This window comes from Physeter macrocephalus, chromosome 10 (assembly GCF_002837175.3).
Source record: "Physeter macrocephalus isolate SW-GA chromosome 10, ASM283717v5, whole genome shotgun sequence".
Lineage (NCBI taxonomy): Eukaryota > Metazoa > Chordata > Mammalia > Artiodactyla > Physeteridae > Physeter > Physeter macrocephalus.
This window is the reverse complement of record NC_041223.1, coordinates 35,070,124-35,083,497: the sequence shown is the minus strand read 5'-3', so window position 1 is coordinate 35,083,497 and position 13,374 is coordinate 35,070,124. Positions and strand designations below refer to the sequence as shown.

The following is a 13,374-nucleotide window of genomic DNA, read 5'->3' as shown; positions in this document are numbered from 1 at the left end:
AGCCGCTCTGCGGCATGTGGGATCTTCCCGGACCGGGGCACGAACCCGTGTCCCCTGCATCGGCAGGCGGACTCTCAGCCGCTGCGCCACCAGGGAAGCCCGAAGTTAGGACTTTGTCTATATTTATTTACTGCTCTATCCCCAAGGCCTAGAACATTGTTTGGTGTATAACAGGCATTAAATAAGTGCTAAATACATGACTGGCATATTGATATCCAAATGAAATTGGAATAAGTCAAAGAATGGTTAATGGGTAGACAAACAGCAGTTTGCCAAAGCAAACTATTTACAAATGGAGATTTGGAATAAAATCATTCTTGACTTGAAAACTTCAGAGTTTGTCACAACATAAAAAGTAGCTGTATTTCATTAACTTAAAAAAATCCTCTTTTCACCTTAAATGCTATGTTCAAATAGATTTACTTTTATTACACTTTTCTGTTCTATTAAACTTGATAGCTTTTATTGGAAATGGACAGATTTTACCAACATAGGAACCTCCATCGAAATTCCCCTGCATCGGCAGGTGGACGCGCAACCACTGCGCCACCAGGGAAGCCCGAAATTAAAATTTTAAGTTACCAGTTTTCTTCTTAAAAAAATCCAGAAATGCACATGAGGGGAAATTGGACACAATCAAAATAGTTTCAAAATGTAAATGACTTATATAAACAGATTATAATAGTTTCAATTTCATATACTACTGGTCTTATTTCTTAGTTTTATTCTAGGGAATTATTTGATATCTTATTTGATATCTTATCAATGCTTGCTTGCTTATAGAATAATTTTATGTAAATTGAGTATGTGGTTCCAAAAATGATTATTTATATATTGAGAACATTTTAAATGACATAATATGCGAGATATTATTGACCAAGGTAAAATAAAAATTCAGTTGAAATGCATCTCTTGTTAGTTTAATATGGATAAAGCATATTTCCTGAGAACTACTTTTGAAAACCTATTGAGTAATTTCTATTATAATCATATAATATTTTCATATTTAAATCTAACCATTAAAATATCACTCACTGAATAGTTTCCTTGAGAAAAAAATAAAGTTATAGTGGTATACATTCTTTATGGCACCATGGCACAAGATTCTTAGCTGCTAATTTACAAATAATTTTGTGTGTGTATACCAATTTCGAGCAGTTATAAATTATATGTAAAAAGACATAAAGCAAACTGATATCAGTCTAAAGAGTGTTCTTTCAGTGGTCAGAGAGACTTGTGCCTATACATGTTGAGCATGCAAGTTGCATGATGCTCTTCACTGAACAAGTGACTTTCCAAGCTTGGCCCTTTTTCTTGATGTACAACAGAAACCTTTCCTGAGACTTATTCTCCTTTTTGCTTTCCAAAGATAGCAGCGGACTAAATTCCTTTTCATATGTTTACAATTTTGGTTTTGGATATGCTATTTTATAAACGGTATGACTTTCATGATTTCCAGTATAATTTAGATTAACCCTTCCACTCCATTCCTGACACATATCTTCTCAAGGACTTCTTAACTAAATGTGAGTCAGAGAGCAGGACCAATGATTCCCAACTGCAATGAACCTAACTCCCAGAACGCTTCTTTTGTCTCATAATACATATTCACATCACTATTTATTTTAGACATTATGATGTTGATTATTCATGTTTTCTTTACCAGTCAAGTAAACGTCTGTATTCTCTTTATGTGTTGGCTACCAACAGGTGTGACTTCCAAGAAGGCAGGAAACAATCCATTACAATAGAAATTTTTTAGAATAATTTTCACAAGTCAAAATATTTTCAAAATGATCATGCTATTCTAGTGTGTGGGCTACTTGTTCTTGGCTTTTAAATTCCTTCACATTTCCCACAAGAATTTCCAGTGCCCTAAGTCAGTACAGTGCACACATTTTTTAAAAAATTTATTTATTATATTTTTATTTATTTTTGGCTGTGTTGGGTCTTTGTTGCTGTGTGCGGGCTTTCCCTAGTTATGGTGAGTGGGGGCTACTCTTGGTTGCGGTGCACGGGCTTCTCATTGCAGTGGCCTCTCTTGTTGAGGAGGACAGGCTCTAGGCACGCGGGCTTCAGTAGTTGTGGCACATGGGCTCAGTAGTTGTGGCGCGTGGGCTCTAGAGCGCAGACTTAGTAGTTGTGGTGCAGGGGCCTAGCTGCTCCGGGGCATGTGGGATCCTCCCCGACCAGGGCTCAAACCCGTGTCCCCTGCATTGGCAGGCGGATTCTTTTTTTTTTTTTTTTTTTTTTGCGGTACGCGGGCCTCTCACTGTTGTGGCCTCTCCCGTTGCGGAGCACAGGATCCGAACGCGCAGGCTCAGCGGCCATGGCTCACGGGCCTAGCCGCTCCGCGGCATGTGGGATCTTCCCGGACCGGGGCATGAACCCGTGTCCCCTGCATTGGCAGGCGGATTCTCAACCACTGCGCCACCAGGGAAGCCCTAGTTTCATTTCTACTTTTATTTCTTTCATGACTACATAACACAGATTATGTCCTTCTGAAGCAAGGTATGAAAGGATTATGATAATTATGGTGATGATAAAATAGCAGTTAACTCTTAACTGATAGTTATAGTATACTAGGTACTGTTCAGGCATTTTGTACATATAAATTATTTTAATCTTCACAATAATAGTAGTAAGGGGTAGGTACTCTATCATTCTTATTTTTAGAATGAGAGGTTAAATATTTTGCTCAACTTTAAAGAACAGTAAGAAGGGGTAAAGTCAGGATTTGAACCCAGATAGTCTGGGGCCAGATTTCTTTCACGCAGTAAACCACGCTGTCAACCTGAGACCCAGAAGTACAGCAGGGCTAGATAATTAGGCAAAGAAGAAACTACCACAAATGGACCCTATCTTACTACCTCTGAGTTTCTGGCAAATATTCTATGCCACATGGTAAATCTAATTTCCATAATCCCAGCTCTCCTGCAGTCAAAATATAATATGATATTTGTCATCATAATTTTATTTATATTGAGCGTGGGACAAAATGACACTTAAGCTCATGTAAATGCAAATAATTAAATAGCCGAATAAGAAAATTTTAAATTTTAGAATCATTTATCCATATCTAAAAAACTTCTCGCAGGCTGACACGAGACCATTTTACATTTCTGGTTCTATTTCAAATCCGGAAAAGCATAGGTCCTAAATGCCTTCTGCTATTATCTTCTAAAAATTTCAACTTTAACTCTTGATCCATATGCCAAGTTTTTGTTTGTTTGTTTGTTTGTTTGTTTTGCGGTACGCGGGTCTCTCACTGTTGTGGCCTCTCCCGTTGTGGAGCACAGGCTCAGCGGCCATGGCTCACGGGCCTAGCCGCTCTGCGGCATGTGGGATCTTCCCGGACCGGGGCACGAACCCGTGTCCCCTGCATCGGCAGGCGGACTCTCAACCACTGCACCACCAGGGAAGCCCCCAAGTTTTTGCCTATACATTATATGCATCTGTATATACTTTCTCTTTTCCTTCATTTAGGATTGCTTTATTGTTTAAAATATCACGAGGAATCTTAGTATTTGAATTGAAAAAGTGTATATTTTTTCTCTTCTGTGAAGCTTTTTTATTACTCCTCATGAGTCAAGGGGATAGTCTTTTGTTATTGCCTTTACAAATCAAGAGTATAAAACAAATGCTTAATTGAGCAGATTGATGATTAGATGGAGAAAAAAGATGAAAGGAAAGATGCCAGCACAAACAGAATATGGCCATTCATTTTTACTCCAAATGAATCAACTACTGCTCATGAATGGGGGCCTAATACTAATTCTGGCAGCAAAACACCCAAAGCACCAACCCTCTGCGGAGCCCCACCTCTGCATGCGAACAGCTTTTTCTCATTTCTCTTGCTAGAATACATACACCAAGTAGCTCTCTCTCCCTTGCTGGCACAGTCAAATAACTCTTAAGTGAAGGATTATAAACATTGTGAATGCAGGAGACTTTCTCCCACTCTGAACTCTAAATATTCATTCAAAGATGAAAATGTTTTCTCTTGAAGAAACAAGGCAACTAAACTATAATATGCAATGTCAGGAGGAACAGCCTTGGCTGTTCCCAGATCTAATTTCTTGGCATCAGTTGGATTAAAAAAAACTTTTAGATAAAAAAAAAGTAAAGCATCTTCAATCAAACTGCACTACCAGCATGGACCCGTCTCTGTCCATACCCTTGCATATGCCTAGACTAGCTCCGTCTTTTTGTGTTTGATTGTCTACCACAGAAAGTAACAGAGGTTTTTAAATAAGGAATATGCTATTTTCAGCTGATATTGCTGAGCTTTTCCTAATATGTTGGCTGATCAGCAGCACAAGACCTTTCAGACACTAAATGGCAGAAACAAGTCCTTCTAAAGTTTTCTAAATCTTTCCTATTCTCAAAACAAGATTCCTCCAGTCAAATACTAGAGGATGGAAAGTATCACTCCATTACATATTAAAGACACCCAAGTGAGTCAGAGAACTTGGCTGGAAGTTTAACTAGGCCCTACTACAAATACTCTGTAATAGAAGTGCCACATTTAATTAGCCCTGAAACAGGGAACAAAGCTCTTTCATTTTAGAAAGTTGGCGAATGGAATTTGGGGAAAAAAAAAAAAGCAAACCTCTTACCTTTGGTAGCAATTCTTACACACTGGGTTTTAGTTTCCTGAGGGAGTAAAAAAAAAAAAAAAATGAAAGAAAATAGTCAGTTATAGATATTTTATAAACTATAACTAGTATGAAGATCAATCTGGGGTTATAAAACAAGTTTACAAAGAATAGCGGTATTAAGGACATGATTTTTTATTTATGTTCACACAGAGACTTTTAAAAAATCTAAAATAACTTAAAAATTTTAGTATTTTCTAAAGGTATAGGTATCTGTCTTCACCTTGTAATGAAACAGACTATCTTGTCTGGGACAAGCAGTATAGCATTCTATTTGCATTTATTGTACTTTCTGAATGATCAGAAAGAAAAATGTATTTGCAAAGCTAATACAAATCAGACCAAATATAAATTTCTTCTTTTTTTAAAAAAAAATTTATTTATTTATTTGGTTGCACCAGGTCTTATTTGCAGCAGGCGGGCTCCTTAGTTGTGGAGCGCTGGCTCCTTAGTTGCGGCTCCAGGGCTCCTTATTTGAGGCATGTAGCCTTCTTAGCTGTGGCATGCGAACTCTTAGTTGCGGCAGGCATGTGGGATCTAGTTCCCTGACCAGGGATCGAATCCAGGCCCCCCCACATTGGGAGCACGGAGTCTCATCCACTGTACCACCAGGGAAGTCCCCCAAATATAAATTTCATTTTCACCTCATAGCTGTAGACTCAGACCAAAGCTGAACATTACATACTTGGATCCCAGCATGACTAAAGAGCTAAATGATGAAAGTTAGAAAGATCATCAAAAAATTGCATCACAGTTGCAGCATATTTTATCTGTTCTTTTTTCCTTTTTAATTTAGTTGTTACGGATTAAATATTTCTTGGTGGGATTATTTTCCTCCTCTTGCTAGAGAGATGGGATCGAGGAAGTAGAAGTAGAAATGGTAAAGGACAAGACATTTCAGAATTTAAAAAATCTCTTTTTCTTCTGTTTTTAAATGTTGTGGGGTGGTACTAGGGTATGGAACATAGTGCTAGGTCTGCACCTCATTCCTTCAGGACTTAGTTCATTCAGCTTATATCTTTGAATATACAGGAGGTTGGAAAAGATGTTAGAGACAGTGAACAAAACAGAGGCTATTTGTTTTCAAGGTGTATTTGTAACTCCATCTTGAGCAGTTCTATAGATTGATAAACCAAGACTTTATATACTTTTCTCTTAGGCATTTATTCTTTTTAAATTAAACAAAGTAAAGCATTGAGGGGGAAATTAGTAATTAAAAATGAAAATCTGCACTTCTACTACTTAATTGTGACCTGAAGCCTTCCTAGTAAGCTCCAAGAAACTGTTTCACATTCCCATAAAGGCTCAAAGGGACTTTGATTTCCTAAAAGCAATTGCTGTTAAGTCTATCAGGATTACCAGCCTCTGCTGATAGGAGCCATGTCAATTTTATAACTTTTTTCCAAGATAACTGTGAAATATATTCTTGCTACTCTGTACTTTGATTAAACCACATGTAGATATATTAGCAATTAGAAGAGAAAATTCATATCAAAGCTTTTAAAGAGTGCCAGAGAAAATTCTTTGTAAGTAATAGACATTCATTAACACTTCTCTCATACCACAGACCAAGTAACAAAAGTTAATTTGGAATCTCTCACCTTTCTAAAGATGAATACCCAAACACAGAACCATGCTACTTTATACCCAGAATGGAATAAAACGTCCATGGTTGTCTCTTTTTTGAGCAGTCCCATCATGGTAGTGGCATGGAATGATGTGTGGGTGGTGGGAAGCGGGCAGCCAACTACCACTTAGGTAAAAGTAAACTAGAAGATGAGAAGAGCATTTTAAAACATGAGCAGCCTCTGGCTTTGAAGTACATCTTAGAAGATGCTGTGGCATTTTTCTTTCCATATACTGTAAACCAGCCATGCAGGTAAGCACAAAGATAAAGCTTTCATTCAAAAGCAGCCAGTCAATACCCTAAGTTCTCATGGCCCCTTACAGAAATGCAAATGGATTGTTATATCTTCCAATGAAACTATTCCAAGATATAACAGGGCTTTTGCAATTGGATAGCACACATTTCACATCTGCCAGGTACCCACGTCAGGGACTCAATTACCCAAACCCAGCAATTTCCTATATAGCTACAAGTACATAAAAATGTCATTCTTCTGTTGAATTTTAAGTTGTAGAAGGTTTCTACTCTCAACATTTTTTTTCTACACCTCCCTGCAAAAAAAAATAAAAAAATTAAATAAAATATGTTTTAGGAAAGAAAATCTTTCAAGAGAAGAGCATGAGATATGAAAGGCCAGGTTATTTCCCCACATATGGAACCACTGGTAGTTTCTAACTTCCTGTTGTGTTTCCCTCTTCAATACTCATTTGGGATCCATGGCAGTGTTCAAAAACAACTGTGTGCAGAATGGGAAAAAGAAGGGCGGCCAGGGAGACGGAAAACAGACTTCTTTAACCGCACAGCATCCCACCCTCGCCAGGCTGCCTTCTGTTTTGGTTTTGTCACGATATACCACAGGCACCCTATTACTTTGTAATCAGAGGACTGTTACTAGTTATTTACTATTTGGCTTGTAACTCCTGAAAAGTTTATAAAGGTTTATTAGCCTGCTGTGGAACACGCATTCTGTTTATCCTGCAGTAAATTTAATCTTCTGAAGCGTGCCACTATTAAGCAAAGAAGACAAAACAATGCTCCATATTTACTGGGGCTGGAGTCCCGGCAGCAGCACACCCACCTTTTCAAATCATTTTACTCACATTGCCCTTGTGGGCTTTCCTGAAGAGGGCTCAAGGAGAAGCAGTTACTAGGAAACAGGAATGCTGTGCGATGTAACTGGCATGGAGCCCCAGCCCTACAGCAGGCCCCAAACCGTGCATGTTGCTGGAAACAGAAACTACACACCCCCTACACACCGATTGTTTCCTACTTTTTATTATTTTCACCTGACAAATGTTACTGAGTATTTATAAAATTCGACAGCAGCTTTTCCTCGGGTCAGTGAAAAAGCAAAATCTTGGAGGAAGCTCACCTTCTCCACACTGCTCATTGCCTGGAAATAGATGTTGTATCCTTTGCGTGGAGCCAAAGGGGGGTTCCAAAAGCCCTGATAGGTCCTATTATCACCCACGGTGAATGGGGCAGGTTCGGGAAGATTCCCTGGGGGTAGTTCAGCAGCGAAGTAGTAGGGTGTACCCCCATTCATGGCATTTTGGTATGTGACAGGAACCTGGTAGCATTCCATGGCTCTGGCTTCTCTCTTGGTTCGGTGAGGGTGCAATTCTTCCACAACAATCTGATAGGCACTTTTTGGAAAAAGAAAAAAAAAGCACACATTTAGAGATTCTAGACAGTGAGATTTCTCAAAAAAGGAACAGGGTACTTAATGTCAACACGCAACGTTTCAAAGTCTTTCAAGTCAGACTTAACCTCCTGCATTCTGGTTTTCAAGCTATTTTGCAGTAAAATAGAATTTCACATGGATTCTGCTTCCCTCTAACCCCAATGTAATTACTAAGGACCTGAAGAAAAAAAAATAAAAGACGAATCACCACAGAACTCTATACATTTTTAAATGTTGAGAGATGAACCACCCTAATAAGGAAACTGACATTAAGCAGAGACACATCATACATTAAGTTCTTTGTCTGATATTTTAAAATGTTTAAAGTTAACATTTTCCTTTGAAATCATAGCGTGAAAGGCCCAGCTCCAAGGCCCAACAGAGTGACTGCCTCAGGGCGAGGCTTGAAGCCCCAGTTTGTGGTTGTCACCGTGTTAGAGACAGAACGTGCTGACAGGCTTCTCCACCTCTTGACCTTGCCATGGCATCAACTTCGGCTCAGAGCTATGCAGATCTAAAGCACAAGTGACACGCTGCAATACGGGCACAGATGGACAGAAATCTGTCCTCGCCACCGAAATAGACTGCCTCCTTCTGCTAGAGTTGTTAATAATAAAATGTTACAAATTGTAGGAACAGATGGCATTTGGCCTATTAAACCTCAAACTTAAACCTTCTAATACCTTTCTTAAAAGTCTTAAAACTTTTCTCTAATAGCTAATCTTTTACAGAGGAAAGGAGAGAGAAAATAATGCAACTTTAAAATAAAGACCTGCCTCATCACTAATTAAAATTTTAATCAATTTCTGCAACTGGTATATTATAATTTTCTTTGTTGTATTCTTTAGGCAAACTGTTTTTAGGTAATGTACACCTGAGAAAATTGACATTATCAATATATTTTTATATATTTTGTATATTACATATATATAATGAATTTAAAAGAAATATATTTTTAAATTCCTGACAATTATGAGAGAATGCACTATGGTCACATATAAATTAAATATAAATGAGCTGTGTGTAGGGATGTGTGTTTGAATCTTGAATTTCCAGGCAAATATGCTCATTCTATATAGAGAAACCAGTTGCTATTCAAGGGATCTCCAGCAGCAATAGAATATTTTCTTTAATGAACTTCCAAAAAATAAAGAAAGGCGAGAGAGATAAAATTTGCATCGAAGGCAATTAAACATTAAATTTTATGCCAGTTTAGAAGCCAGGATAAAACTCTAACTTAATATAAACTCTGTTATATCTAGAAACAGAAAACTTAACATAGATTAAGAGAAAGGAGCTTTATAAATTAAAGATTTTCTTTTCTTCCTAATTATTCAAGTTCCCATTTTCCATTAAAATAATGCTAAGAAATTAGTAGGTTGGTATCCATCTCCTTTCCTTTAGAAATAGGACAGAAATTGTACTAATGTCAGAAATTGAGATTTGGGCAAGTAACTAAGGCAGAATTCTATGTTATTTGAAATTATATGTATTGTATCATTCTCTATACCTCTGCCAAGTTGGGTCTCTAAGCTCCAGGGAACGCTATTGACAAGATACATGCTCTCTGAGGGGTCTGTGGAGCAGGAACTTGTCACTTTTAAAATACAGGAAATACATAAGCATAGCCCTTGGAGAGAAAAAAAAAAGGAGAGAGATCATAGCTGACATATGGTATGTTAGGCAAACCTAGTCTTTTCTTTTTCTGTTTATTTTTAATTTAGAATCTATATCTGTATGTTATACATCTGTGTATCCTGTGGATACATACATATGTGTAGATAAACTCTCACATGCACACTCCTCAAATAAATCTAACCTTATATTCTTGCGCTAATGGGCAATAATGATAATTACCCATCCTTGTTAATCATTTAACCTAATCTTTAAAAATAAATTCCTTGTTAATTAGTCCATACCTCTAGAAAAATCCACAACATCCGGTGAACATTCAGTCTTAACTAATTCTATTAAAATGACATAGGTTGTACATTCCAAATTAAGGAACTTCACACAAGACAGCTTGTCTCTTCAGATCTATTAAGAACAAAAGTAAACTGCCAATGTCGGAGGGGAGTAAAGGAAGAAAAGGTACGATCTGGTCTTTGGGAAAGATCTCATCGAACTTGAGATGGAGCCCCAAACTAAAAGTTATAAAGTTCTTTTTTTTTTGGTATGCGGGCCTCCCTCTGCTGTGGCCTCTCCCGTTGCGGAGCACAGGCTCCGGACGCGCAGGCCCAGCGGCCATGGCTCACGGGCCCAGCCGCTCCGCGGCACGTGGGATCCTCCCAGACGGGGGCGCGAACCCGGTTCCCCTGCATCGGCAGGCGGACGCGCAACCACTGCACCACCAGGGAAGCCCTTAAAGTTATTTTTAAAATAAATGATCTTACCTTCATTGTTCAATTTGTCTGAGTAGGTTGTTCTTTACCACATATTCCGCATTTTTCTAAAGTTGTTTTTTCCCTGCTACTTTCTTATTTATCAATACAAATTAATTAAAGGACAGAAAATAAGGAATGGGAAATCAAATTAGAAGCGATTTGACCGATTACATACAATGGGTCTGTGCTCTCATCCTTGTGGGGTCTAATTACCTAATGGTACTTAACTCTAGCAAGATCTAAATATTATTTGAGCACAGTACTCTGGCAAATTTAAATATTCCAAAGCCACCGGATAGCTTTATTCACTCTACCTATATTTCATATTTCCCCATTCCTTTTAATTAACTTTTAAAATATTTCTACAATTAAGTTAAAATCAATATACTGGCATCATGAATCTTTACTTAACACTCAAAATATGATTTCTTTATGTTAAAAAACTAAAAATGATTTCACTATACTGTAATTTAATTTGATTAAACGTTGGTAGGTAGTCATTTTTAGTTTTTTAGGAGGCCAAATAATGACTTATCATACAACTTCCCTTCAGTTATAAGACTGTAAAAAAAAATATACACAGGGATTTTGCCATTAGCTCAAAGCAATTATATGATAGACATGGTAGATATTCTTCCTTATTTAATGTTTAAAAATGTTGGAGATGAACTCAAAGTTGCCAATAACAACCTACAATGGATTTTTTTTTAACCCATTAGAAAGTATACCCTCTGTGATTCTGGTTTAAGTTTTAGCTTGTACAACTTCTAGGTGATATCAAATAACAAATTATACAATTGTATACTTCCACATTTTTTATCTAAAATGTCTGCTTAAAGCTTCAGGAGAAATTCCCTAGCTCCAATGTTTTACAGTTCCTCTCATCAATAGACTTCCCAAGATCTCATAACCACCATTGTTCCTACTGACTGCCCCAATGCCAACATTTTGATAATGCACAGAAGTAAAAGTTTAATGACATTTTGGTGCACATCACGTTTCCTGCTCTCCATTTCTTCACTCCTTAAACATACAATCCAGGTCTATCACAACTTTCCTATTTCTGTAAGAGGAACTACTAGTTTCTGAATCAACAAAGCTCAAAATGCTGGCATTAACTTTAACCAATTTTATTTTTAATCATGTCTAGCTCCCTTGCAATATACCATTTCTTTTCATCCCCATTGCTTCCATCATTAGGGAGGTATTTATAACTTTATGTTCATATTACTGGTCTAGTTTTCTTGCCTTCATTTTCTCCTTCAGGTAATCTAGGCACCCACCTACCTAGCCATACATTCTGTCAATTATCTTTTGAGTATTCTCTGTATGCCATGAACTGTTCATGGAGAATGCAAAAGAGAATCATTTTGAACACTGCTGATATTTTCCTAAAACACCACTTTGGACATTAACTACTCTTCTCCAACATTCAGCTTTGTCAAAATTATGTGATGCTCTCCCATTATCAAAATCTATTCTCACTACACTGGGGTTAATATCTTACTACATCCTGGTATCTCCATCTTGCTCTCACTACCTTCTAATGTATATCATCCATCTCAAACTTGTATGACCATTGTTACCTAAACATACCAAATATACTGTCAAAGAGTTTCCTCCTTTCTCCTTTTCCAGCTTTTCTACTTCTGACATAAAGTCTTCTCTAACTAGTTCACTCAGTAATTACTCTGTCTCCTAAAGCCAATGGAAGTAATTCTTGAGGTACAGGTAACGAAAGGGTGAACTATGGGTAGAACTCAGTCATGTGGGATGCCTTTTCAATTTAGTCCTTAATCCACCCACAAACGATAATGCCACAGATGCATTGATAGGTACCATCAGTAGTATCCCTCAGGAATTCTGGGGTTGAGAAAAGGCCAAGAACCACTGTCTTATAATATTTATTGCTTTTATCACTACCATGCTACATTACAAATACTATCTGGTATTATACTATTATAACAGTATCCATGCACCATTTTAAGTGCTGAGGTTACAATAATGAACATAGTAGTAAAAGTCTCTCCTCTCATGAAGCTTACATTTTACTAGGGAAATATAAAAAAATAAAAATAATTTTTTTAAAAAACTACACATACGTTGAAGAGGGGATAAAAACAATAAAGAAAAATAAATCAAGATGGGGCATAAGGAATGACAGGATGAAGAGTTCTATTTTATAAGCAGTGGTCAAGAAAGACCTATGTGCCCTTTAAGCAGAAACCTGGAGGAAGAGAAAGCTTCAGCTTTGTGGGTGCTTGTATTAGTTATCTCCTGCTGCATAACAAGTTATCCCCAAACTCTGTGGCTCAAAACAACAGGCATTTATTATCCCACAGTTTCTAGGGATCAGGAACTTGGGAGTGGCTCAGCTAGAGGTTCTGGCTCAGAGTTTCTCAAGGTCGCAAAAGTTGTTGGCTGGGCTGAAGTCCTCTAAAGGCTGGAAAGAAGATTTAACACAAAGGGCACACCTCCTCATGGTTTCTGTTAGAAAAAAAAAATTCTACCTACTATGATTCTATAGAATAAACATTAAGTTAAAATAACATCTATTTGATTTTACTTGGACCACATGACCTGTGTGCCCATAAAAGGGCAAAAGGATTATTTCCATCTTTGTTTAAACTTCAAAGGACTTTTATCTGGAATTCAAGTAAGTTCTGTGTCATGATAGTGGCAAGAAAAATCAGATGCAACTACTTGATCTCTTTAAAATTCTCGGATGTAATGAAATATTCTGCAGATATATGAGGACTGTAGTCCTAATGTTTCAAGCTGTGTATATGTGACCAACTGACCCAGGGAATAACTCCAACATACCAGGTTTGAACTCCAACTAAACTCAGCTCTATATTCTGATCTGTATTTCTGTTAAGCTAACACTGAGCATCAGACAATTTCTTTTCCTAATATAACTGTGGAAGAAATGATGGTTTTGATGGCATTTCATGACTATATCCTAGTTACCTATCTAAAAATATATGGTACTTAATATTTTAAAATGCAAGTTTAGGTTTT

The 13,374-nt window shown here is 37.3% G+C and overlaps 1 protein-coding gene across 7 annotated transcripts in view; it reads right to left on the bottom strand.

Annotated features, from left to right (window-relative positions):
- Window positions 1-13,374, bottom strand: part of PTPRK (protein tyrosine phosphatase receptor type K) — a 598,377-nt gene that overhangs the window by 110,828 nt on the left and 474,175 nt on the right. For all 7 annotated transcript variants that reach the window (XM_028494462.2, XM_028494461.2, XM_028494460.2 and 4 more), the window contains exons 12-13: window positions 7,658-7,931; window positions 4,620-4,656 (exon numbers count right to left, since the gene is read on the bottom strand). In XM_028494462.2, coding sequence (XP_028350263.1) covers window positions 4,620-4,656; window positions 7,658-7,931 — 311 coding nt within the window. The remainder of the gene's footprint in view (window positions 1-4,619; window positions 4,657-7,657; window positions 7,932-13,374) is intronic.